Genomic DNA, 22,708 nt, shown 5'->3' on the forward strand with positions numbered 1-22,708 from the left:
TACCTCCATGTCTGCAGGGATGAGGCACCACCTCCTCTCGGGGCAGTTTGTGTCTTGCTGACCTTTTGGCCTCTCTCCAATCTATCCAGCCTAAATCCCCTATCTTCCACTTGGAAGCCATTTCCCCTTGTCCTATCACATTTCGCTGTTTGTCACTACCACACAGCCCAACCTCTGCCTCCTCCCCCCCTCCACCGTTTTTTTTAAAAACCTAAACAAACAAAAAAAAAACAAAGGCAAACACCATTTTGGATGAAAGCATTCCACAAAGCACTGTTGTTTTCTCTGAGCATTACACACACACATACACACCGACCCCCACTCACAGTGGGTTGGGGTAGCGGCGCTGTGAGAGCAGCCTGGGTTGGGTGGGCCGGGCAGCAGCGAGCTGGGAAGCACAGAGAGTGGTTCAGAGTGGCTTATACACCAATCGTCACCCCTTCTCCAATGTAATGGGCAGCCCCAAGGCACGGTGCTCCCCACCTCACCTGGGAAACCTGTGCAGGGTTGAAAAGCGGGACCATCCCTGGCTGCTGGGAGCTGGGCTGCAATGGGAGAAGGGAGAAGAACCTTAGAGTCGACTGCAGCTCCGCAGCCGCCCCAAGCAGAGCATCCCAGCACGGGCACAGCCACAGCTCTCCTCACCTCATGGCCATCTGCATCCCACTGGCCCTTCATGTCGATCGACACTGCAGCAACAAAGATATTTCACCCTCCTGTCGTTCCGCTCCAAATAGAAAGGAGAGGCTTCCCAATAGGAGCACTTACCAGGGCTTCTGTGAGGAGATGGGGATGCTGGGGGCTGAGCAGAAGGGACAGCACCGGGTGGGGATGGGGACCTTCGATCCTGAAAATGCATTGACCTGGTTAGAGCACACCTCACACAGCATAGGCACTCTATTTATTTACAGTTACTATCAGTAAAGGATTCACCTCCAGGGTAAGAGGATGGAGAGGAGGGATGAAGGGAGCAACGTGCCAGCATCCCTGTGCTGCACCCTGGGTGTCCCGCCTACCTGCAGTCCTGGCGTGGGAGAGCCTGAGGTTGTGGCTTTGGGAGAGGTTTCCTTCTGGGGCTTGGACCGAAACCAGCCAAACCATCGGAATCCAGAGCTCTGGCAAGGACAAGTTTCCGTGGTCAAAGCAGAGAGAGGGTGAGGATGCCATCATAAGCTCCCCTCACATCATGGACACCCACACAGGCAGATGTCCCTATGTGGCTGTCAATGCCATCCTGCCCAAGGTACGGCTGGGAGAGGGCGGCCAGGCAAGAGACAGCCACATGTCATCTGCCTGCAACCCACTCACTTTGTCCTCCGGTGTCCCCTCCAGCTCCTCAGCAGTGCTGTCTGAGGATCTCTGGCTGCCTTCCTCCAGGGATGCTGTGGAGCTCTCTGAGGCCGAGCGAGCTCTTGTGCTTAATTCCTGCTGGCATTGGAGACCAAGGCTAGAATATGGCACTTGTGGATCAACAAGCATGACCTACCATGCAAATCCCACATCCCAACCCCAAGCATCATGGTGCGATGGCCCCAACTCACCGGCTCTGCCAGCATCGGCTGCTGCACCCTATGGGCATCCTGGAGCTCCTCAGCATCGCCTAGATGAGAGATGCAGAAGGCACAGCCAGGGTTGAGCCCAGTTTGCTCCTGCCCCATTTCCACTAGAGGTGGTTTTAGTCCTTTGCTGCTTTGGACAAGGTGATTGTGACTTGAATCTGGGTGAAGCATGATCCAGGGAAACAAGGTGCTGGTGTGGCAGCGGTAGCATTCACCATGCTTCCCAAGAGACACCATTCATGACTGCTACAGCACGGGGAGAAGCACTTGGGCACCCACCTGCTGTTGGCACTGCCTGCAGAGAGGGATCAGGGCAAAGCTCTTCCTGGGAGGTCAGCCCCATGCCCAACACTGCAACCTCCAGAGGCTGGATGGATGCATCCTGGTGAGGATCAGGTCCCTGCAGTGGCACAGGAGGCTGATACCACTGCTCGTGCTGGGGGCCATCACTCTGAAGCTGCTCATGGTCCATCTCTCTGCCTAGAAAAGACACCTGAAGCTCACAGCACCATTTGCAAGTCCATCAGAGCTGGTGCAGAGGGTTTTTTCCTTCTCCATTACACATCAGCATGAGCTGCCAGGGTGAACAGGGACCCCAAGGACAACATGGAATGCGCTGTTCATAGGGCATCTCCTGTCCCACTGCCCACAGGTACCACCAGGCAGGACCCTGACCCAATGCAGGGTGGCCCCAGGTGCAAGGAAAGCAGGTGCACTGCTGAGACCATGGCTTGAAGGAGCCATCCCAAACCACCTGCAATGTTTTTTTTTTTTCCAGACAGGGATGATCGTAGCCTCAGCCCCAATAGCAGCAGGAGGCAATCAGGATTGATGATCCTTTTTACTGCCAGGCAGAGCTCCTCAAAAGAGAATTTGGCAGCAGTGAGGAAAGCTGATAGGAAGAAACGGCTCAGAGAGATTTGTCATTTTTATCCTATCTGCATCAGTCCTCCACCCATCAGTGCTGGCATGTCCAGGAAACCAGACCCAACCAGGCAGCCAGGTGCACATAAGCACTGCATGGATGGAGGTGGCTATAGCCTCTCTATGGGGCTGTGTGGATGGGCACACAGCACCCATGGGGTAACCTGGAGCTCAAGGAATTAGCCGCTAGGCAGGGGCCCTCTGGGCCTTTGTTCCCTTACCTGGGTTGGCTGCAATATCCCAGGGCTCTGGCTGGGTTGGTGCCACCTCTGGAGTGAGGTCATCCTGCACCTGCAGGGAGCCAGAGAGCAAAGAAAGGGGACAGGAAAATATGTGGCATGGGGCAAAGAGCAAAGGACACTGCAGCACAAGAACCACACCACCACCACAGCTTTTCACCCCAGGGCAGGAGGGGAAAGCAGAAGGCAAAGCACGCCCAAAGCTGCTCCTCACCTCACAGTGTTGGCAGTGGGTACGGAGCTGCAGCAGCCACTCGGGCTCCAGCGCCGGGTCCTGCTCAGGCATCTCCAGCAGCAGTGGGTCACAGAGCTTCAATCGCTCAGCCAGCTGTGGTGCAGGAACACAGAGCTGTTCCTGACCTCACTACAAATTAAGCCTCTCGATCCTTGCTCCCTAAAACCAGCCTCCCGCACACTTTTCCCACAGACCTTTATCACAGCCCCCTGCACCCTTTTCCTCTCCACCTTATCTTGCTTGCAGAAAACAACCCTGCCATCGTTTTTCCCTTCACCTCTTATCACTGAGCACTTCTCTTCTGCACCATTCTGGCACTGCCCTGTGCTGCGCATCCCAAACAGGGCACAGTGCCCCAGCTGAGACCCTCAAGTATGGGGGATTATCACCTCCTTGTCTCACACATGCCATTTGTGCTCTCACAGCCCAGAATAACATGATAACATCACCTTTTTTTCCTCCCCTCATCCCCCACCACAGACAGCATCCTGCTGTCATGTTGCGCTCTGCATTTTTTCCACGCTCCGCTGTCTCCCCCGTGTCCCTCACTGCAGTACTGCTGCACATTTCACTTCTCCAGCAAGAGACAGGTCTGTATCCACACCCTGGTAGGGCATTGGCACGGGTTGCCCAGAGAGGTGGTGGTGCCCCATCGCTGCAGACAGCCAAGGTCAGGCTGGATGGGGCTCTGAGCACTGATGGAGCTGTGGGTGTCCCTGTTCAGTGCAGGGACTGGGACCAGATGGCCTTTAAGGGACTCTTCCAGCTCAAACGATGCTGAGATTCACTGATGACAGCCAGATGAGAGACATGCTGGGGACAGGACCGGCCAGAGCTGCCCAGCACAGCCGGACCCCTGTGTGTCCCAGCTTTGTGCAAACGTGCACTCATCCCAAATCAATGGCAGGAAAGAGGAAATTATAAGCATGATTACTCCTAAACGGGGGGAATGTTTAATCCAAAAGCTAATGTGCACTTTGATCCAATATTAATGAACCAGCACCTGGTTGTATATCGTCCCCGGCTTCAAAAGAGGGGAAGTCTTAATCAAACACTAATGTGTATCATAATTTGTAACACAGTCTAAAACATCAAAGACAAGAGTGTGTATGAATGCACTGGTTTTTCAGATGAAAGTGTTTTCTCCCAGGAGGAGCATTATCCCCAGCAGAACAGCAGATCTGAGAGGCTGTTAGGCAGTAAATAGGTTTCTGTGATGCAGCAGGGGGGCTGCAGTGTGCAGCACCAAGTTTTGGGGCTGGGGGCAGCTCCTGCAGCATAGCAGCATCCAGCTGCCCACACAAAGGTGTTGTCATGGGGGGAGGTGTGCAGCCTGTGGGACATGGGACATTTGGATGCACAAGCGTGGGGACAACAAGCACCTGGGGGAGGTGACTTGGGGATATCCAAACCCCAAAGTCCTTCATCTCCAAACAGCTCCTACCCTATCTGGCACAAAACACGTTGATGAGTATAGGCATCCACGTGAAATCCCCAAACCAGCAGGCCCCCAGCAACATCCCCATGCAGGATCCATATGACAGAGGCACAAAACTCACCTTGGTCAGTTGCTGGGCCAGGACAGGGTGGCAGTTTGGGTCCTGCTGGAGGAGCACACTGGCGATCTGCTCGCAGTAGAGCAGCGCTTGAGCCGGCAACCCATGGTCAGCCAGGCGGGAGGCGTAGAGGAGTTTGTACACCTTGGGAGAGCAGTGGCCATGGGATGGGAGCAAGGAGATGTTCCACTCAACCCAGATCCCAAAACCCTGTTCCCTGCCTTGGAGCAGCCCTTGGCCAGCACAGTCCTCCCGGTGTCCCCCAAACCCAATAAGGAGCCAAACTTCAGAGAGAAATCACTGTCTCAGCTCCATCGGGGCTTTTGGGGTGTCTTCAGTCCATTTTGAGCAGCAGCTGTTCTTACTTGAACCCAATACCTGGAATGGGAGCAGGAAGGATGTGGGGCGCCGCAGCTGCTGGCAGTACTCAAAGATTTCCATGCGCTGGATGGCCTCGGTGGTGGCAAAATGGGTGAATGCCTGGCTGCAGGGCAGAGGAGAGAGATGTTCAGGGCACAGTAGCAAGGCTTTACATGCCCAAAGCATGGGGCCATAGCCATGCCACAGTACCAGACCACAGCTGGAAGAGCACAGCTGCCATTAAGGGCAGTAAAACCCCCCAAAGATTTTTTTTTTCCTTGTTATTTTGCAGAAGAGATCATAGGAATGGGGAAGAGGTGGAGATGTAGCCCTGGAGGGCTGGACTGACTCACCGGTGGCTGCTGCCCAGCAGAGCCATGCGGTCTGCCTTCACCCCAAAGTAACCAAATGGAATATCTGCCATCAGGTAGCAGAAGTGAGCTGCCTCCACTGCTCCCTTGCCAGCTGGGTGGGAGGAAAACACAGAACTTAGCCCTGAGGGACAGCAACATGTGCTCAGCATCGCTATGAAGGCCTCCAAACTCACAGGCAAACTCCAACCCAACCACTCCATTCTCTTTCTCAAGTAGCTTCAGCTCACCCAAGGCATCTCCCATGGTGACGATGGCCCGGTGGTTCAGCTCCAGGTCTCCCACCTTGTTGGACAGCAGCACGGCCAGGTGGGGCCTCCAGTCTCCCCATTTGGCATCCCCGCAGCTCTGGAGGAGAGGGAAGCGAAGGTGAGGTGGGGTGGTGGGTGAGATGGGCAATAGGGCCAGCCTGCTGCTCACAGACCTGTGCTGCCTGCGGGATCCTTCCTGACATGAGCTGGAAGAAGGTCTGCAGAGGGTCGTTGGTGGCCAGCGTGCTGGTGAACCTGTGGAGGCAGGAAAGCACATCCTAGGGAGCTGTACTTAGCTGGGGAAGGGAAGGCAAAAAGGAGAGCAGGCCCCATCAGGCTGGGGATCTGTGTTGCCTCCAGCAGAGTCTCAAGGACAATGCTGGATAAAACCTCCTTAAATGGATTTGAGTTACGCAGGAGAAAATTTTTGCTTAACTCTCCCTGAAGGGATCAATTCAATCCAGACTAAGTACATTAATTCTGCCAGAAAACACTCGTATGAGTGGAATGAATGACTCAGACTGGGTTGGATCCTGGTAAAGACAGCTCTCACCACCCACCCTTTCCAATCTGCAGCTAAGGGCAAAACCAAGGACTCAACAAAACCATCCCATGACTCTGAGAAACAGCTTTCCTTCTGCCTCCCAACCCTTGGTTTAATTCTTCCCATCCATCAGGAAGCCTGAAGAACTCAACGATGCTCCTCGTCCCCTCTGACTCCTCTGAAAAGGTCCAGGTGAAACCAGGGCTTTTTCGGTAGGTGCTAGGAGCACCCAAGGTCATCTGTGCTCAGCAAAGCCAGTCAATAGAGCACTGTGCTTTAACCTCCCCAACTTACCCAGTAAGCACCCAACTGTAGGTCCGAGGGTCCATCTTGCTGGACAGGAAGAGAGCATGGCCCCACAGCTGGTTTCTCATGGCCCAAACCAGTGCATCCTGCAGTCAAGACAGAGGGCTAAGGGGTCTGCACACACTTCAGCTCCTTGCCCTCCTCCTCATTTTGGAGAAGAGCCCCAAATCCCATTGGATTTATGCAGTATTATATGCACAGTCACAAAGTATATTCACTAAGGCCTCTTTAGCTTTCTACCTTCCACAGTGATAAATGTTGTACAAGTGCAACTTGAAGGATAGACGCCACAAGCACAAGGCACTTCTAGACCACCCTTCCCTTTAAGGAGGCCAATGGAGCCAACAAAAATAATCAGCACTATTTCCCAAACCACGCTTACTTTCTTTCTGCCATAGTAGAGGAGCTTGGTGAACTTCTCCACTATCTGTGCCTGTGTCTCCACCACAGGAGGGACTTCCCCTGTGATGAGGTCCAGTGTCCCGAGTTGCCGCCACTCCTCATCTGCCAGGCTGACGGGGCCCAACGCCGGCTCCTGCCTCTTGTACCTCTCCTGCTGCCTGCGGTCCTGCATCAGCAGCTCCGCCACATCCGAGCCCACCATGGACTGTGGAAAGCAAGGGGAGGAGAAAGGCCGATGGAGGCTGCCTCCTCCTGGCACTTCCAGCCCTCACACTGCTCCCAGCAAGACCAGCCTTGGCCACTAGCATGCATTTCTGGGGGGCAAAGTAGCCAGCTCAACTTGTTCTGATGATCTTGTTCACCTGCTCCCAAGGAGCAGCCATAGATTGGATTGGGTAGAATTCATTGGATTAAGGGATTAGTCTGCTTGTAAGTATAAGTGCTGTCTCCTCAATAAAGACAGCATGAGTCTCTCTCAGAGCTGTTGTTGCATTGTGATGTTGGTACTTCACAAGGATGAAAAGCAATCCAGGAGCAGAGGTTTGCTCCAAATACCCAGGCAGAACCAAAGTGATTGATGGTACTGTGGGAATGGGATGACTTCAAGGTATAGCACCCCACCAAAGAGCAGCTTGATCAAGAAAGATGTGAGGAGCATATTAACATGCCTCAGCACAAAGATCAAAAGGGTCAGCCCCTCTTGTGGGCACTTACCCCATTCTGTCGGCAGAGGAGGACCAGGAGTTTCCAGAGAAGAGCTGAATCTCTGCCTCTCTGTGTTGAGAGATCACAGCTTGAGGCTATCTTTTGCTGGCAAAATGTCATCACATCTACCTTGTGCAGATCTTCCCTACGGCAGCAAAGAAAGGCATCCAAAGGAACCTAAGGGAGAGCAATCTAGGACAAATTAAGAGCCAAAGCATCTCGAGTTCACTGACAAGGATGACAAAGATTCAAAGAAGTGAAAGACAGAAGAGAGAAGATCCTAAGTAGTCAATGATTACGTGCTGCATCAGCCACACTAAGCTCAAAGATGCTTAAGAAAATTGGTCATTATAAGGACTTTGCAGGCTTCAGAGATTCTGAGACCATCTCGCAGCCTCTCTTCCCTCCTACTAACTTGCTCATCAATTCACCTGCAGAGAACCTCCATTTTGGTTAAGTGCAGTGCCATTACAGCCACAGACATCCAAGGCTGTGAGAGGTACACACATAGGCAGTATCTTTTACTTGATTAATTGGCATGGCACAGGGAAAAAGACACCTGTGACCATATAAACCCTCTAGGTCTGAAACAGAGGCAGAAAACTTCAAGCAATGTGCAAACCAAGGAGCACTACACCATCTTACAATAAAAAAAAAAAACTAGGCAATTGGACAGCAAAAGAGGCTGAGAGACACAGGAATATCAGGCAGGAGAGGGACCTCCAGGTCTCACCAGCCCTTTTGCTCAGTAAATGCTTTTCCTTCTGCACTCTGGTGTAATGGGGATGACAGAGAGCCAGCCTGATTCAACATGCTATGATTGATCCCTGGGCTCACTCTGCACCAAGATGCTCAGCAGCCTCAGAGGGCAAAAACTTAGGGAACCACAGCATATCTCATGATTTTAGAGGGCCAAGGAAATGTCCCATCAATTTGCCAGGGCATGAACACAAAATAAGGTCAGAGATAGAAACCACACCAAACCCACACCCTTTGGATATCCAAAAAAGCCAATTCCCACAACACAAACCAATCAAAACCACAGAGAGGGGATGGGTTCTCTATCTGAACCCAGACATGGCCCTTGTACACATCACCTCCCAAAGCCACAGAGACAGCGATGCCTGCCTCAGGTTCATCTCCTGCTGAAGGAGAGGTGCCAGCTGTGCCAGCACAGGACACAGGTCTGCAACCCACCATGTCCATACCTGGCCAGGGGCCCTGGGAAGGCCTGAAGCTCCTCCTGATCTTTTGTGCCTTGAAGGATTACCTGAAAATCGAGAGCAAATTCAGCAGCTGGACCCCAGCAATGAGGATAGCACCCACTGGACTAGATGAAAGTTTAGTGTCTTGGCCAAGGGTTTAACTGTGTTGGTGAACTTAATCTCCATGCCATTCTAAGGTTAACCCCCCACAGCACAGACCCTAAACCATCACATAGAATCCAGTGCTAAGGACCAGACTTCTGAGATGGCATCTGCAAGGCAAGGAAGGGAGGCTGTGGTGGGCTCAGGGAATGGATATGGCTGGCAGAACGAGGCCTGAGAGACCATGAGAGCTGGAGGCAAGATGGCAGTGGGGACAGGAAGGTGGCTGAGGGGTCCGCTTAGGCAAGGAATGGTATTTGACCCCAATGGGGTGGAAGAAGCAGCTCTAGGGAGGGAACTACAGGCTGTCTGGGGAACCAGGACTTACCTCTAGGCTGTGCAGCTCAACCAGGGGGAGCTGCCCCTCAGTGGGGCGGTGGGGACACACCAGCACCAGTTGCCCTCCAGCTCCCAAGCAGACTGGCACATGTGGCTGCAGGTACTTGTGGGGTGCCACCACAGCTGACTCCAAGGGCCCTCCTAAAGCAGAAGACAAATAGGTGGCAGCTCCTTGCATCCACCATGGCAAAGTCACCAAACCATGCACACACCCCACAGCTGCCCTTTGCTGGACCTCCTCCAGCCAAGGTTCAAGCTATGAGACAGTTGATATTGGGAGATCTGCTATTTATTTACTTGCTCCCCCCTTGCCAGAGCTTCACCAAAACCCCCACCTGCCCTCACCTCTTTGCACAGGGCTCCAGCCCCCCGCAAACGCAGTGTCGTTGGGTTCAGCTCCATCACGAATGTATTGGCTGAGCTCGTAGCCACTAGAGCTGAGTCCTGACTCACGGTACTGCTGGAGCAGGCTGGGCTGGCCCGTGGCATGGCAAGGAAAAAGAGAATAAATCCTTAAAACTCATTTACCTTTCCTCACTCTCTCCCAGCTGAAGGGGGGGCATGGAAATGGCTCCCAAAATCCCTGTGAGAGCCCCAAGCCTTCCTCCATCCCTGCTTGCCTTGGGGTTACCTCTTGAGGCTGGCCAGTGGCCTCCCCCAGATTGCTGACTCCAGCCCACGAATGCCTGGAGCCCTCCTTATATGTATCATAGGTCTGGGACCTGTGGAAAGGAGATGATCTGGAAGCTGGAGATGTGGGGATTGGCCCCAAACCCACTGGTTTTGCAGCAGGTGATGGCATCAGTTGGAAGTGCAGCCCAGGTACCTCCTTACCTATCCTGCCCTGAGGGGCTGGCAGCCAGGTTGGGGTGGTAGCCCCTGTAGTAGTGCTGGTCCCTATAAGCGGTACTCTTGCTGTGAGGCTTAACCTGTGTCACATCTGGAGAGGGAAACGAGATTTTACATTGCCTCTCCAGAGCAGTGAGCAATTGCAGAGTTAGAAAAGCAAAGCAGTGAGTCAGGCACAAAACACGGCTCCATCAGCATCCCCACGATTAGCCTGCACCCTGGGTTGATGCTGATTTTTAGCCATGCAGATCAGGATTAAACACTACCTGGGTGCATCCAGCTCCCAAATGCAAGCCCAGGGCAGCACTGCCCAGAAGCATAGACAGAAGAAAGGCCTGGAGAACATTCCCATCATGGGGAAAGCATCACCACAGGTGGTCCATCCCTGGACCCAGAAGTACCTCTGTCACCCTGCCAGGCTGTGGGCTGCCACTGGTGGCTTTGGTAAGCGTGGTTGTCCCTGTAGGCAGCAGCTGAGTATTGCCAGTGGGGATCTTCATATCCTTGCCTGAAACAGCGTAACGCATGGAGCTGAGAGAGGACATCCCGCCAGAGCCAGGACTACACCAGGGACAGACCCACAGATGGGATCTCCAGGGCAGGAGGTGATGGAGACCAAAGCAGCCTCCCCACTGAGCTCTGGAGCTCGCAGAACACTCATTCCTGAGGCAGGGGGCTCTGTGTTAGCAGCCCCTCGGCTCCTACCTGGAGTAGGCCCGGAAGGCATGGCCGCTCTCATAGCTCTCAGCCCGGGATGCCGGCCGGTGCAGATCCCTGCCAGGGTCCCAGGAGCCAGGACGAGGCAGAGGGCCGGGGAGGATGGGCTTCCAGGGCAGTGGGGTCCCGTGGCGGCCTTCTGCCCGCTCACTCCCAGCAGCTCTGCTGTGCCACATTGGAGGTGGCTGCGGTGGGGCCCAGGGCTCCATGCAGCAGATCCAAGGGCTCCAATGGCCTGCAGGCAGCGAGACCCATCCCCGTAGGTTTCAGCTCTCCACCCACACCAAAGCCTCCTCTGAAGCCCATTGCCACCTTCCTCCCACCTCCCAACCCTGTTGCCATCCTTTGTTCCCAAAACGCCTACAGCAGAAGCAGGGGTAAAACATGTATTTTCCCTTTTGGTTCCACCTGAAGCTTTCTTAAAACACCAGGATGCAACGAGCCATCACTGAATTGCACATCACCCCCTCGCACTCAGAATTTAATGCATTTGGGGACTATTCTGGATGGACCCAGCAAGTCCTCCCACCCCAGTGCAGGTCCCCTGGATCCCCTATAGAATGGGGTCCCCACCACCCCCACCAGCCGCACACACACCTGCTGCCCCACTTCCTCTCCCCGGCGCCACTGCCAAAGTCCACTGCCACTGCAGAGGACAAAGGGCAGCAGTTCCCAGCCCAGCCCGGGGACCAGCCAAGGCTCTTCCACCTGAGATAGAGCCCGACATGAGCCTCTGAAACTAAAAAAAAGAAAAAAAAAGCCAAAGATGTTTTTCCTCTTTGGGCTGTTGGTTTTTTCTAAGCCATGATCCACACGTCCTCCTCTTCCCATCCTAACACTGCTCCCATTCGTCTGAAGAAATAACAAATAAAGCCCATTGAAGCTAGTCAGTTAACTCAAGAAAATATCATCTGCATGGGACACAGCATGGGCAGGCTGCAGGCTCACCCCAGTGATGCCTTAAGTCCTTACTCTGCAGCAACAACTTTACTCTATAGGCAACCACAACTTCTTCCTCGTGATCCCCCCCCAGAACAGTGAGAATGGAGGGGACGAAGGCAAATTGCATCAGAATAAAACCACAGTGAAAGCAAAATGCAAAATGTTTTTCCCCTCCAAAATCACAGGGTGGCCCTGGGAGAAGAGCAGAATGCACAGCAATCCCACCCACACCTCCAGGAAAACCCCATTTAAACTGCACATGATAGAGTTTTCATAACATGACATTCCTACCCTGCTGGGACAATAAGAAGTTTTCCCCAGAGACCCCAAGAAATAAGCACTCACTCTCCACAGAATTTAAGGTTTCAACTGAAAAATAGCATCTCAGCCACACTGCCAGCCCCAGAGGAACACCAAGCAGGGAAGCACAATCCTTGCATCAACAAGATGCTGGGACAGGATGGGATTAAGTCTTTCCTACTGGTTTCACAGCTGCATGGAGATGCTCAGCTCATCGGTGGGTTTCTCAGGCTGCTGCCAGCAATGCTTTGTGCTCTGGGTTGCAGGGAAGATGCTCGACCTGCAGGAAAGCAGCAGTCACACTCAGGTGTGGGATGTGGGAAGCTCTGTGTGAGAAGGAGATGCAAGAGCACGACCAACAAACAGCTGTGAGCAAAGCCAGCTTAAAACACACAGGTCAATCAATTTAAGAGAAAAAAAAAGCAGGAAAACATGTTAGAAGAGGAAAGCCAGGGGAAGGAGCTGGAATATGAGAAGTGAGGGTAGAGAAGCAGAGATAAAAGGACAGAGCGGGTGGAAAGAGAGGGGCAGCCTCTTACACTTCCTCTAGCCAATGCATTTCTATTTTAGGAGGATTTCCAGGAAACACTCAGACTTGTGAACACCATCAAGCATATACTGCAAAGCAGGCAGCACACAGCATGGACAGCACTTGCTATATATATATAAAAAATCCTATTTACTCTTTCTTTAAAAGGCTTCCCTGTTATTGTCACCATGACACGATTAGATGGAAAACATTTTTCTTCATGCCCTGGGGCATGCATTGCATTGCTCACAGCCAGCCCGAACCTTGGGCACACCAAACCAGATTGCAGAGCCATCAGCATACATCCTTGCACCCCAAGAAGAAACTCAGGTAGCTGCAGTCCCTGGCCCTATTTTTAGGTGGTTTATGTTGTCTCTAATCAGTTCTGAGATTAGATCGTTCTTTTAAATGGCATCAATAGGAAGCTTTGCTCCTGGCTGTGGATGTTATATCCTTGCTGCCAGTATTTTCCAGCCCAAACGAAGGCCGTGGTGCTGCACATCCCAATGGATGACCCATGGAAATGCCCAAAGGATAACAGAGACTGAGTAGGTAGTTCAGGTCATAGAATCATAGAATTATTTCAGTTGGATGGGACTCTTAAATGTCATCTGATCCAATTCTCCTGCACTGAACAGGGACACCTGCAGCTCTATCAGGTGCTCAGAGCCCCTGCCATCTCACCTTTCCCTGCAGCCCCCTCCTGTCTGTTTTCCCAGCCATAAAATTGCTGTTTATCTCACTGCTAACTGCCTTGCAGCAATCACTACACATTGCAAATTTGGCTGTCTGCTGATAAAAACAAGCAGAAGCAGCCCAGTGCTGTCACACTGCCCGGGTCACACTGCCACATTGCAACACAGAACAGCTGAAAATGGTCACAGAGAACCAAGAGGCCTGGAAATTGTCACAAGGTAAGAGGGAGGACTGTAAGAAAGAGGGGACAAACGATTTAGCAGGGTCTGCAGTGATGGGACAAGGGGAAATGGGTTCAGACTAAAGGAGAGGAGATTTAGACTGGGTAGAAGGAAGGAGTTTTGTAACAGTAAGGGCAGTGAGGCAGTGGCACAGGCTGCCCAGAGAGGTGGTAATGCCCCATCCCTGCATACAGGGTTAGGCTGGATGGGCTCCGAGCACTGATGGAGCTGTGGGTGTCCCTGCTCAGGGCAGAGGGTTGGACCAGATGGCCTTTCAGGGTCCCTTCCAGCTCAAATGATTCTGTGAAATCACAGAAGAAGTGCTCCCACTGCCCCCAGCAAGCATTGCTGTAACAGTGACCCTTCCCCAGGCCCCCAGCAAGCACCAGCCTAAGGAAAGCTTGGAAACCCTCAGCCCTGAGGCATCCAAGCAAGCTCGTGAAGAGATTGCCATCTGGTGTCTCCTCCAGCACTCAGCATTGGTTACCTCTGCGTTACAGACCACGGGGCTCATTCAGGAGCTTTACTGCACACAATCAGGGACCATAAAGACCCATGACAGTTACAGATGGCTTCAGTGTGTCCTGTTCTTAGTGCTACCTTGTAAAGTTGGACAGTAATGTTTCCCTCATTTTTTTTCATCTCAATTTACAACTCCTGTGCCATGAAAAGCCACTTACACCCTCCACGGTTACATATACCATATCCCTCAAGGCCAGTAAATCACAGTCTCAAGTCATGTCAAATTTTGGCAAATAAAATTAAATTGTAGTTACCCTCTGAGGCAAGAAGCTGCAAAATTGAGAGGGAACGAGCTGTGTGAAGGCAGACATCTGGCTGGCAACCTCCTGTGGTGGGGTTCTTAAAAATGCCTTTTTAGCAGAGACCAGAGGACCCTTCACTTCACCTCAATGCACCTCCACAACTATTTCACTGCTCTAGCATCAAGGGTTGAAATAATAGAATAATTAAGACTGAAAAAGACCTCTAGGATCATCAAGTCCAACCATCAGCCCACCCCCACCACGCTCACTGACCACATCCCTCAGTGCCACATCTCCAGGGATGGTGACCCCACCACCTCTTATGGGCAGCCTGTGCCACTGCATCGCTGCTTGTTTGGAGACAAAATATTCCAGACTGGAGGATTTCTGGGCAGACTGAGAAGCCAGAGGGGCACCAGCACAAGTAGTATTAGTCTCAAAGCACTGAGCAGCACACAGGGATGGAGCGGATGAGAATCCAGCACAAAAAACATACACTGACCCCAAAAGACAGCCCCCACAAGGCCGTAACCCTCAGGACGGGCACTGGTTTGGGTGGCCCTATTTAAAAGCTCCCTCCCCAGTCAGCATATGGGAACAGCACTTTCATGGAAACAGCCAAACCTAACCCCCAAAAAAAGAATATTATGCTCAGCCACAACAAGAAAACAAGAACAAATGCAAAACATCTTGTGCCAGATCTTTTGCTGATAAAAGCCACGGTGCACAGCACACAGCCCAGGGCTGGGATGTGCTTACCCACCTCTGAATTTTTAATGTGCACGTACACGTTGGTTAATCAGCAGTGCGAGAGACAAAGCGCTCCGCACCTCCTCTCCACGTGCTTGGCAATTAGAAGCCTTCTCACTCAGGCACAGAGAGAAAAGGCAAGGGACTTGGGCTACAGAGCATCCATTATTCAAAAGTGTATCCATTATTCAAAGTTTTTCTTAAAATCTTATTGTCAGCTTGAAAGGAAAAAAGGAAAATGAGGTTTTGAAAGCTGTGCTTTACTGTTGCTCCACTCCAATTTCTGCAGATTGTGAGTAGCTAAACTGCAGCCACTTTGAAGAGCTGGATAAATCCTTCACAGCCTCAGAGAAGGCAGCACCCTGCAGGTAGTTGCAGTTGTTGCCCTATTGCTTTATTTCCAAACAGGGATGCAACACACACTGGCATGCTGCATGCTCCTTTCCTCCATTGCCTTACTACCCCCTCACTCAGGGGCAGGCAATATAGCAAGCACTCAGCAAGAGGCAGCAGGTACTCACCACTGCTTGTAGGCAGAATATCAGCAGTAAAACTCAAGATACGAGCTAAAGGAGCATCAGAATGCTGCTGGATTGAGCAAACAAGCCTGGTAGAATCCACCCCAGTATGGGAACAAGACAACCAAGGGTCTTGAAACTTCTCTTATATCATAGAACCATTCAGATTGAAAAAGACCTTGAAAAACATCAAATCCAACCTATCCCCACCATACCCACTTACCACAGTCCTTAGCACCACACCTCTACAGTTCTTGAATGCTTCCAGGACTGGAGGCTCTAACGCCTCTCTGGCAGTCTGTACCAATACCTTGCTGTTCTTTCTAAGAAAGATGTTTTCCTAAGCATACCTATAGAGGTAAAGCCTGAAATCCAGCTACAAAATCAGTTCACAACCCAAAAACCAAAGTCAGGTAAACTAAGACAGTACACCTACAGCACAATTCAAAAAAAAACCTAAATGAGTCCCTGACCTGAGCTTATATAGGATCCCAGTCCATGGGTGGGGACACTAAGGTGAGGCCCATCATGGCCATTAAGGCTTATTAAGGCACTCAGAGGGGGCTGAAGGGTTTATGCATTGAATAGAAAAGGATGAGTTTTACTCCAGTGCTGGCTGTTGGTGGTAGTAGTTAAGAAAAATAGCTGTAGGAGTTGTGTGTTAGGCTGAGAAGTAGCTATTAAAGCCTGAAAAGTACTATAAAGCTATGAGCTGAACAGGCTTATTATTCCATTGCCTAGAACTGTTGTTTGGGAACAACAAGTAAAAGGTTTTTCAAGTCTTCTTAATTACTGAAGAGGTAAGGTATGGTGTCCCTGAATGCCTGAAGGTCCTCCTCCTTCAACAAATGAATATCAAGGTGTGATAGAGGTAAGTAATACTCAAATAATTGTGAGAGAATTTTTTCAGAGCCCCTTGTGATGGAACAATTTTAACATTATTAAGCATTCTTAAAGTCGGTTTATTTACATCTTCTGCATAATTAAGTTGTGGATCCCCTGTGGTGTGACCTGAAGAAACTGGAGTTATTATTTCAGTTAAGCAAATTGATGGAAGGGTGGTGATTAAAAACTAATGAGTGCTGAAGGCTAATGAGTGCACTGACCTTAAATGCTGTGGGAAGCTTAGTAGTGCACAGGGCAAGGGTCCTGCTCTTCTGTTGTCAGGTACCACTAATTGTAAATGTTATCAATAACTCCCAAGAGATTGCTCAGGCAATGTAGGCTGAAATCACTGTTCCATAGCCTCTGCTAGAGCTTTTCCTTTAGGCAGCCCATTTACCTCAAGTATGGTGATTGCCCAAGCACTGAAGTGAGCTAGGCATTATCTATAGCCCAGCTATGGCTCTCAGCTTATTTGGATGAATCCTTCACTGCAGCAGGCAGTTTCCTGCTATTACCAGTGGAATAAGCTTAAAAAAAAACACTTCTGAAAGGAGAAGCTGTATGTACTATGATGAATTTGCAAGGCTTCTAGAGAATGGATGGGAGTTAAATAATTTTCTCCAGGGTGTGAGGTTCAGCAGCAAGCAGGGGAGTATGGCTGAGCTGGAGTTGCTGCAGTAGAGGCATGCTAGGAAAGCAGGAGGGCTATTGCAGTGCTTCATAATGAGGTGATGCTGTAGTAGTTTGCGGAGCCAGAGCCTACGCAGCACTGGGAGCTGGAACAGCAGGACACAGTGCAGACAAATTTAAGTATTGTCAGATCAAATGGCTCAACTATTGCGCCTCTGCAGTCCATTAAAGCTCAAGTCCCTCCTGTTAAGCCTCAAAGAGTGTAGCCTGCTTGTGACTAGTTTCAGGTTGCTTTTGTTTGCCATAATGTGTATGGAGGTAATTGGGAATGTGATCATTCTCCTGGGACTGAGCCAGCTGATGTGGAGTCAGGAGCAGACACAGGCACCTGGCAGGGCAGGCAGAGGGAGCAGTCGCTGCCCTGTGCTTCACCCCCAGGTCTTCCCCACTGCTTTTCCTTTCAAATCCAAGTGTTCCATCAAGGTGTTCATCAGGTGCTTGGCAAGGCACTGTTCCACTGCCTACCCAAATGAGCATCATCGGGACTCAAGTTAGTTATCTTGTTCTTTGTCCAGCTCAAACTGTATTAAAAAGGGGGGAAAAAAAGCTGGAACTGAGCTGGTTTCCTCTCCTCCTGCAGCCAGTGTAGGAAGTTCAGCTATTCACAGTGGGGGGGAAAAGTGGCTCACAGCCTACTGCTGGACAGAATCCAACTTACATCCACACCGGCCCTGCGACTCTTTGCCCCCAGAAGTGCTGCTGGGTCAGATGTGGAGTGTCATATAACTTTATTGATGATTTTGGAAGGTCAAACAGCCTTGTGAAAATACTCCTCTTATAGACATACGATGATGCAGGACATGCACAAGGTCGGCTGAGGGTCCTCTAGTTTACTGTATGCACAGCCATGCAAGAAATCCCTCACAGCCCTTTTACTTCATGGAGATGATGACCTTTCCAGTGGACTTGCGCTGAAGCACGTGGTTGAAGGCTTCATTCACCTGCAAGCACAAAGCTCTGAGTGCTTATGGGGATGATCATCAGGGCAGGGGGTGCAGAACACGTGGAAGTAGTCGCTGTATTGCAATGTTTGCAGTGTTATTCACTCAGTAAGAAGTTAAGCTAAACCAAGGGTCTGGTTGTATTTATGTGGGTTGTACAATAGGCTGTAATGTTTTGTTTGGTGTGAACAAACAGCTCATGTTTTGCATCTGAGCCTGGGCTTTCCGTCCCTGGAATCCAATGCTGTGATTGAAACAACTCAGAAACCAACAAGCTCCTGGGTATTCCTCCACCTTGCATCCCTGAGTTTGCTGGATGGGGGCTATGTAGGCATTTCTAAGGAACTGTGATTTAAGGCTTGAAAGAGCATCATAACAGGGAAAAAAAAGTGTTTTGAGCACCTTCAGAGGTGCTCGGGGGGAAATGCAAATGAAGGCACATCACAATCCACTAATCCACTTCTAAAATATTATCTCAGCGCATTATTCTTTAAGACCACAAACTTTTTGGTGTTAGCAGCGTGTGCTTTTATGATTTCCCCATTGAACACATTGCAGTTCTGGCCTTGCAGTAGCAAAGCAGAAGTTAACAGCTCCCTGGCTGAAATCCAATGGAAGAAGATTAAAAAGGGCAAGGGAAAATGGGATTTCTTGATTTAATATTTTTGGATTTTAGGACTCCTGTGTTTTCTGTGCCAGGGGTCTAACTGCACACACAAACCTATTTCTGCCCCCATAAAAAGGCCTTGGCTAACAGTTCTGAGCCATGTGTACCTCTTCCAGTTTGAAGACCGCTCCGATCTGTGGATGGATCTTTCCCTCCTGGCAATACTGAAGAAGGGAGGACATGGCAGAGGAGAAAAGGGGGAAGTCCTCCTGCTGGTATCGACCCCAGTACACTCCCATGGCTGACACGTTCTTGAGGAGCAGCAGGTTGGCAGGAATTGAGGGGATTTTCCCTCCGGCAAAACCCATCACCACAATCCTGCCCTCCCAAGCCAAACTGCAAGAAGACAAGCGACAGGTATTTGAAACCTCATCCCAAGGCAACATATGCTACCCTAGCCACAAGAAGCCATGTGGGGTTGGGCAAATGCATCTTATACAGCCTCCAGCTTGGATATTAGGAAACGTTTCTTCTCAGAGTGGTGAGATTTTGACACAGGCTTCCCAGAAAGGTCCCTGGAGGCGTTCTAGAATTGTGGAGATGTGGCACTGAGGAACATGATCAGTGGGCATGGTGGGGATGGGTTGGGGTTTAACCAACGCCCCTTTTCCAACCTTAATGGTTCTATGGTCTCTCTTCTATTCTATGATCTCTGCTTCTACCACCAGTTGGGGCAGGCAGAGCTTGGTGGGTTATCTTCACCTTGCTCAAGGCATGCCAATAGCATCATCTCTCATTTTCACTCACCTCTGCAGGGCAGCCTTGAAGATGTCTCCACCAACAGCTTCGATGGCCACATTGACCCCTCTGCCACCTGTGAGTGCTGTCACCTGCTCCCTGAGACTGTTCTGGCTGTAGTTCACTGCATGGCTTGCCCCATTTGCCAGGACCAGCTGGCACTTGGGGTCACTGCCAGCTGCTGCTATCACCTGGGAGCAGAGGGGAAGTCTGTGCTGCAGCTACTCAGCCTCTAGGTGTGCTTATTTTAATTAGAGAAAATGAACATTTGGAGTTGGAAATCCCACTTTTTCTCCTTACGTATATTCAAATATTTTCTTGTGTGCATCAAAAGAAGCACACTGAGGTGACAATTTTCATGGGGCTGGAAACAGGAGTTCCAAAACTCTAACCCCCTTCTGAAATGATGACCCGCGGGGCAGATACAAAGGGTCTTTGCGTTGCCCATGGGGGCAATGGGGTTTTATAATGAAGGTAGAGTAAAGGAGGGAAATGTGGCATCGGGGTTGTGGTGCTGGTGTCTGACCCAGCAAATGCCTGGTCCTGGTTCTCTGCCGCTGTATCACTCTGACTGCAGGCCACCTGCTTACCAAGGCTGGAGCACATGAGGACGGGTGAAAGGGACAAACCTCAGTACCTTTGCCTGGAACACGCTGACAGCCAGATCAATGATGGCAAGGCCAGTGGCTCCAGCTCCTGCTGTCACTAGCACTGTTTCCCTGGCAGGAAGAGAAAGAATGAGAAAGCACAATGGAAACACACCCATAATTCCCTAATAGGGCAATATTTCAGCAGCACGGAGATCGTCCTGCCATCAGGGCATGCTGAGTCCCAGTCACCCTGGGGGCTGTCCTGAACTGAAGTGAAGCTACTCACTGTGGCTGCAGATGTGCTCGGTGGTGCAGAGCCAGCCAGGCTGTGCCATAGGCAACGGGCAGCACTGCTGCATCCTCACTGGACATGTTGTCAGGGATCTGCCACAGTGCCTGTACATGGGATTCAATGGGCTGACAGCATCACTGGGGCTCACCATGTGAAAGGACTTGTTTTAAAGAGGCTTTGCACCTTGTAGCTGTGTGCTGTTTGGAAAAGATGCCCCAAGCATGTTGTATCCCACTGCAGCTGTGGCAGGCCTGAAGTGGTGATCTCAGAGGGAAACCCAAATGCTTGGTGTCCTCACCTTCTCATTGACAATGCACTCCTCTGCCATAGCGCTGACGCCAGACACACCGATCACCCTGTGACCCTGCGAAAACAGTCACTGTGTGGACACTGGGAGAGAAATCGCAGAATCCTTAAAGTTGCAAAACACCATTAAAGATCATCTAGTCCAACCATCAACCCATGCCCCCTGACCGTGTCCTTCAGTTCTACAGCTCCCGAGCCCCTCCAGGGATTGTGACCCCATCATCTCTCTGGGCTGCTTGTTTGTATGCATTACCAAAAGGCGCAGCCCCCTCTTAATTGTGCATTTCATTTTCCTATGTTTTCAGAAGGAACTGTGAATGGCTCAAACTGCATCTACCAACAGTGACTGCATTAACTGTATGCATTTACTCCCTTCTCCTGCTGAGCTTCCCTATATCCCTGTGTTGTTCTCACCTCCTTCACAGCACTGACGTTTTCTCCTGTCTCCATTACAGTCCCTGAAAACTCCATTCCTGCAGGATAAGTACATGCACATGCAGCACAAGTTGACACAATCCGCCTTCACACCCACAATCATCCTCAGTTAACAGAGCCAGGTCATGAGCTCTTGCTTCCAGCACCTGCAATTTGGGAGAAAACCTCCCAGTAACAGGTACTGCTATGCCCCCAAGCATCAGCTGTAACAACACAATGTGAGGAAATTACCCCTGGGCTCTGCTCCAGTCCTGCTGAGCACCCACCCATGGAGCAGCCCCAGGGCCAGGCCATGCAGAAGCTGCACGTGATGATTTCAGAGGGCTTTTCCAACCTCAGACATTCTACAATTTGAAGTTCTCAGTAGCAAAGCACCAACTGGGCAGAAGATGGCAGCATCAGCACAAGAGACAGCAAACACCTCTAGTTAAGAATTCCTTATAATTCAGAATCCCAATGCATTTTTGCAGAAGACACATGCTGCAGGAGGACAGGAGGTGCCGCCAGCACAGTGACTGACCCTGTGCAGATGTTACAGTGGCACAGCTGCCACCTGTGCTTGTGGCAGTCGCTGAGCTGCAAGAGCTCTGGGCCCCAGACAGGAGGATCTTGCCTACCCCAAACCACTCCAAGCCTCGGTTTTCTCAGTTTCCAGCAAAGGTGGTATCTGCTGTTGCTCTCTATATTAGTGCTCTTTGAAAATGCAAAGTATTTTGCACTGGGTATTTTTCAGAGGATGCCAGCACTTGATCCTATTGACCCTAGAAGTTGCCTCAAGTCAGTAGCGTCCTCGACCTCCAGGGCAGCTCATTCCCATAGGATGTGACACTTGGTCACCTATGACATCTGGTCACCTACTCACCAGGGGTGAACGGAGGAGTGCGTTTCTCCTGGTATAACCCCTGGCAGGCCAAGATATCAGCAAAATTTAACCCACAGTAATGGACACGCACACGGACCTGGGAGAGAAGGGGAAAATCATTAACTCCTGCATTCAGCCAAGAGCAGAGATTTAAAAGAGACACTGCCCCAGCCTGGTGGAGACCACACAACACATGCATATCACAGCCCAGCGACCAGAACCCATCTTCCCTTTGATGCCCAATGGTCCCCACGCACCTGGCACGGCTGCAGCCGAGGGGCCGGGAGGTCTTGCACGAGCAGGGGCTGTGCCAGCTGTGTGCAGAGTGCTGCTCGGTACCCCCGGGCACCATGCCGGGCAGGCAGCCTCAGGGTGAAGAGCCTGGAAGGCAAGTGAAGGGGAACTGTGAAGGGGAGTGCCAACTCCTCGCTGCTGCTGCTAGGAGGGTATGGAGGGCAGAAAGTTATGAGGACTAGGGTGATGGGGATATGGAGAGAGGAATGGGGGAAAGGGTGGATGAATGGGATGGGGAATGGAGTGGGGTGGATAAGGAAAAGGGATGGGAAACAGTGGGGTTGGAGGGGAAACGGGGAACAGTTGAGATGGGAGTAATGAGATTTAGAACGGGCGGAGGTGGAAGGAGAAAGATGAGGAATGGGAGGGACAGGGAATGGAGAGGAAGTATAGGGGGTCATAGAGGAACGGACTGGGAATGGAAGGGGTGAAATGGGGACTAGGGGGATAGGCGACGAAGAGAGCTTATGGGGAAAGGGGACGGTACGGAGGCAAAGCGACTCTGAAATGGATGGGAAAGGGCAGGGAACACGATGAGAACGCGCGCCCGTTCCGTTCCGCTCC

At 51.2% G+C, this 22,708-nt stretch overlaps 2 protein-coding genes across 5 annotated transcripts; both read right to left on the reverse strand.

The window, feature by feature from the left end:
• Positions 1 to 243: 243 nt before the first annotated feature.
• LOC100539712 (protein transport protein Sec16B) lies at positions 244 to 11,466 on the reverse strand. 4 transcript variants are annotated; one of them, XM_003208520.4, is made up of 26 exons: positions 11,322 to 11,466; positions 10,713 to 10,959; positions 10,409 to 10,515; positions 9,993 to 10,098; positions 9,790 to 9,880; positions 9,504 to 9,633; positions 9,148 to 9,299; positions 8,661 to 8,722; positions 7,462 to 7,597; positions 6,728 to 6,952; positions 6,334 to 6,431; positions 5,669 to 5,750; positions 5,475 to 5,592; positions 5,227 to 5,338; positions 4,892 to 4,997; positions 4,517 to 4,657; positions 2,937 to 3,050; positions 2,705 to 2,774; positions 1,839 to 2,039; positions 1,542 to 1,600; positions 1,309 to 1,428; positions 1,017 to 1,115; positions 769 to 847; positions 646 to 689; positions 489 to 545; positions 244 to 388 (listed from the first exon to the last, which is right to left on the reverse strand). In XM_003208520.4, exons 1-26 carry the CDS (start codon positions 11,449 to 11,451, stop codon positions 323 to 325), a joined length of 2,952 nt encoding a protein of 983 aa, XP_003208568.3. In that variant the 5' UTR covers positions 11,452 to 11,466; the 3' UTR covers positions 244 to 322. The 4 variants fall into 4 exon arrangements, with proteins under 4 accessions (XP_003208568.3, XP_010714104.3, XP_010714103.3 ...); XM_010715802.3 differs by having other exon boundaries at positions 1,309 to 1,425; positions 1,542 to 1,717; positions 11,322 to 11,430; XM_010715801.3 differs by having other exon boundaries at positions 1,542 to 1,717; positions 11,322 to 11,430.
• A 6,264-nt stretch (positions 11,467 to 17,730) lies between these two features.
• LOC100543103 (quinone oxidoreductase-like protein 2) lies at positions 17,731 to 22,702 on the reverse strand. Its single transcript, XM_010715805.3, has 9 exons — positions 22,108 to 22,702; positions 21,851 to 21,947; positions 20,968 to 21,026; positions 20,546 to 20,611; positions 20,242 to 20,351; positions 20,003 to 20,084; positions 19,375 to 19,556; positions 18,735 to 18,963; positions 17,731 to 17,960 (listed from the first exon to the last, which is right to left on the reverse strand). The coding sequence occupies exons 1-9, from the start codon at positions 22,543 to 22,545 to the stop codon at positions 17,892 to 17,894; spliced, it is 1,332 nt and encodes a 443-aa protein (XP_010714107.1). The 5' UTR covers positions 22,546 to 22,702; the 3' UTR covers positions 17,731 to 17,891.
• Between the last annotated feature and the right edge of the window lie 6 nt (positions 22,703 to 22,708).

This window comes from Meleagris gallopavo, chromosome 10 (assembly GCF_000146605.3).
Source record: "Meleagris gallopavo isolate NT-WF06-2002-E0010 breed Aviagen turkey brand Nicholas breeding stock chromosome 10, Turkey_5.1, whole genome shotgun sequence".
Classification (NCBI taxonomy): domain Eukaryota; kingdom Metazoa; phylum Chordata; class Aves; order Galliformes; family Phasianidae; genus Meleagris; species Meleagris gallopavo.

Excerpts from the sequence above, each read along its gene's own strand:
- LOC100539712 (XM_003208520.4), bottom strand. The coding sequence starts at position 11,451 with ATGTCGGGCTCTATCTCAGGTGGAAGAGCCTTGGCTGGTCCCCGGGCT. Across the intron at positions 4,658-4,891 it reads CCTTCCTGCTCCCATTCCAG|GTGTACAAACTCCTCTACGC; the intron begins GTATTGGGTTCA and ends TGCTCTCCCAAG. Across the intron at positions 3,051-4,516 it reads TGGCCCAGCAACTGACCAAG|CTGGCTGAGCGATTGAAGCT; the intron begins GTGAGTTTTGTG and ends CCTGCACCACAG.
- LOC100543103 (XM_010715805.3), bottom strand. The coding sequence starts at position 22,545 with ATGACCCCCTATACTTCCTCTCCATTCCCTGTCCCTCCCATTCCTCAT. Across the intron at positions 21,027-21,850 it reads CACTCCTCCGTTCACCCCTG|GAATGGAGTTTTCAGGGACT; the intron begins GTGAGTAGGTGA and ends CTTATCCTGCAG. Across the intron at positions 20,612-20,967 it reads ACGTCAGTGCTGTGAAGGAG|GGTCACAGGGTGATCGGTGT; the intron begins GTGAGAACAACA and ends CTGTTTTCGCAG.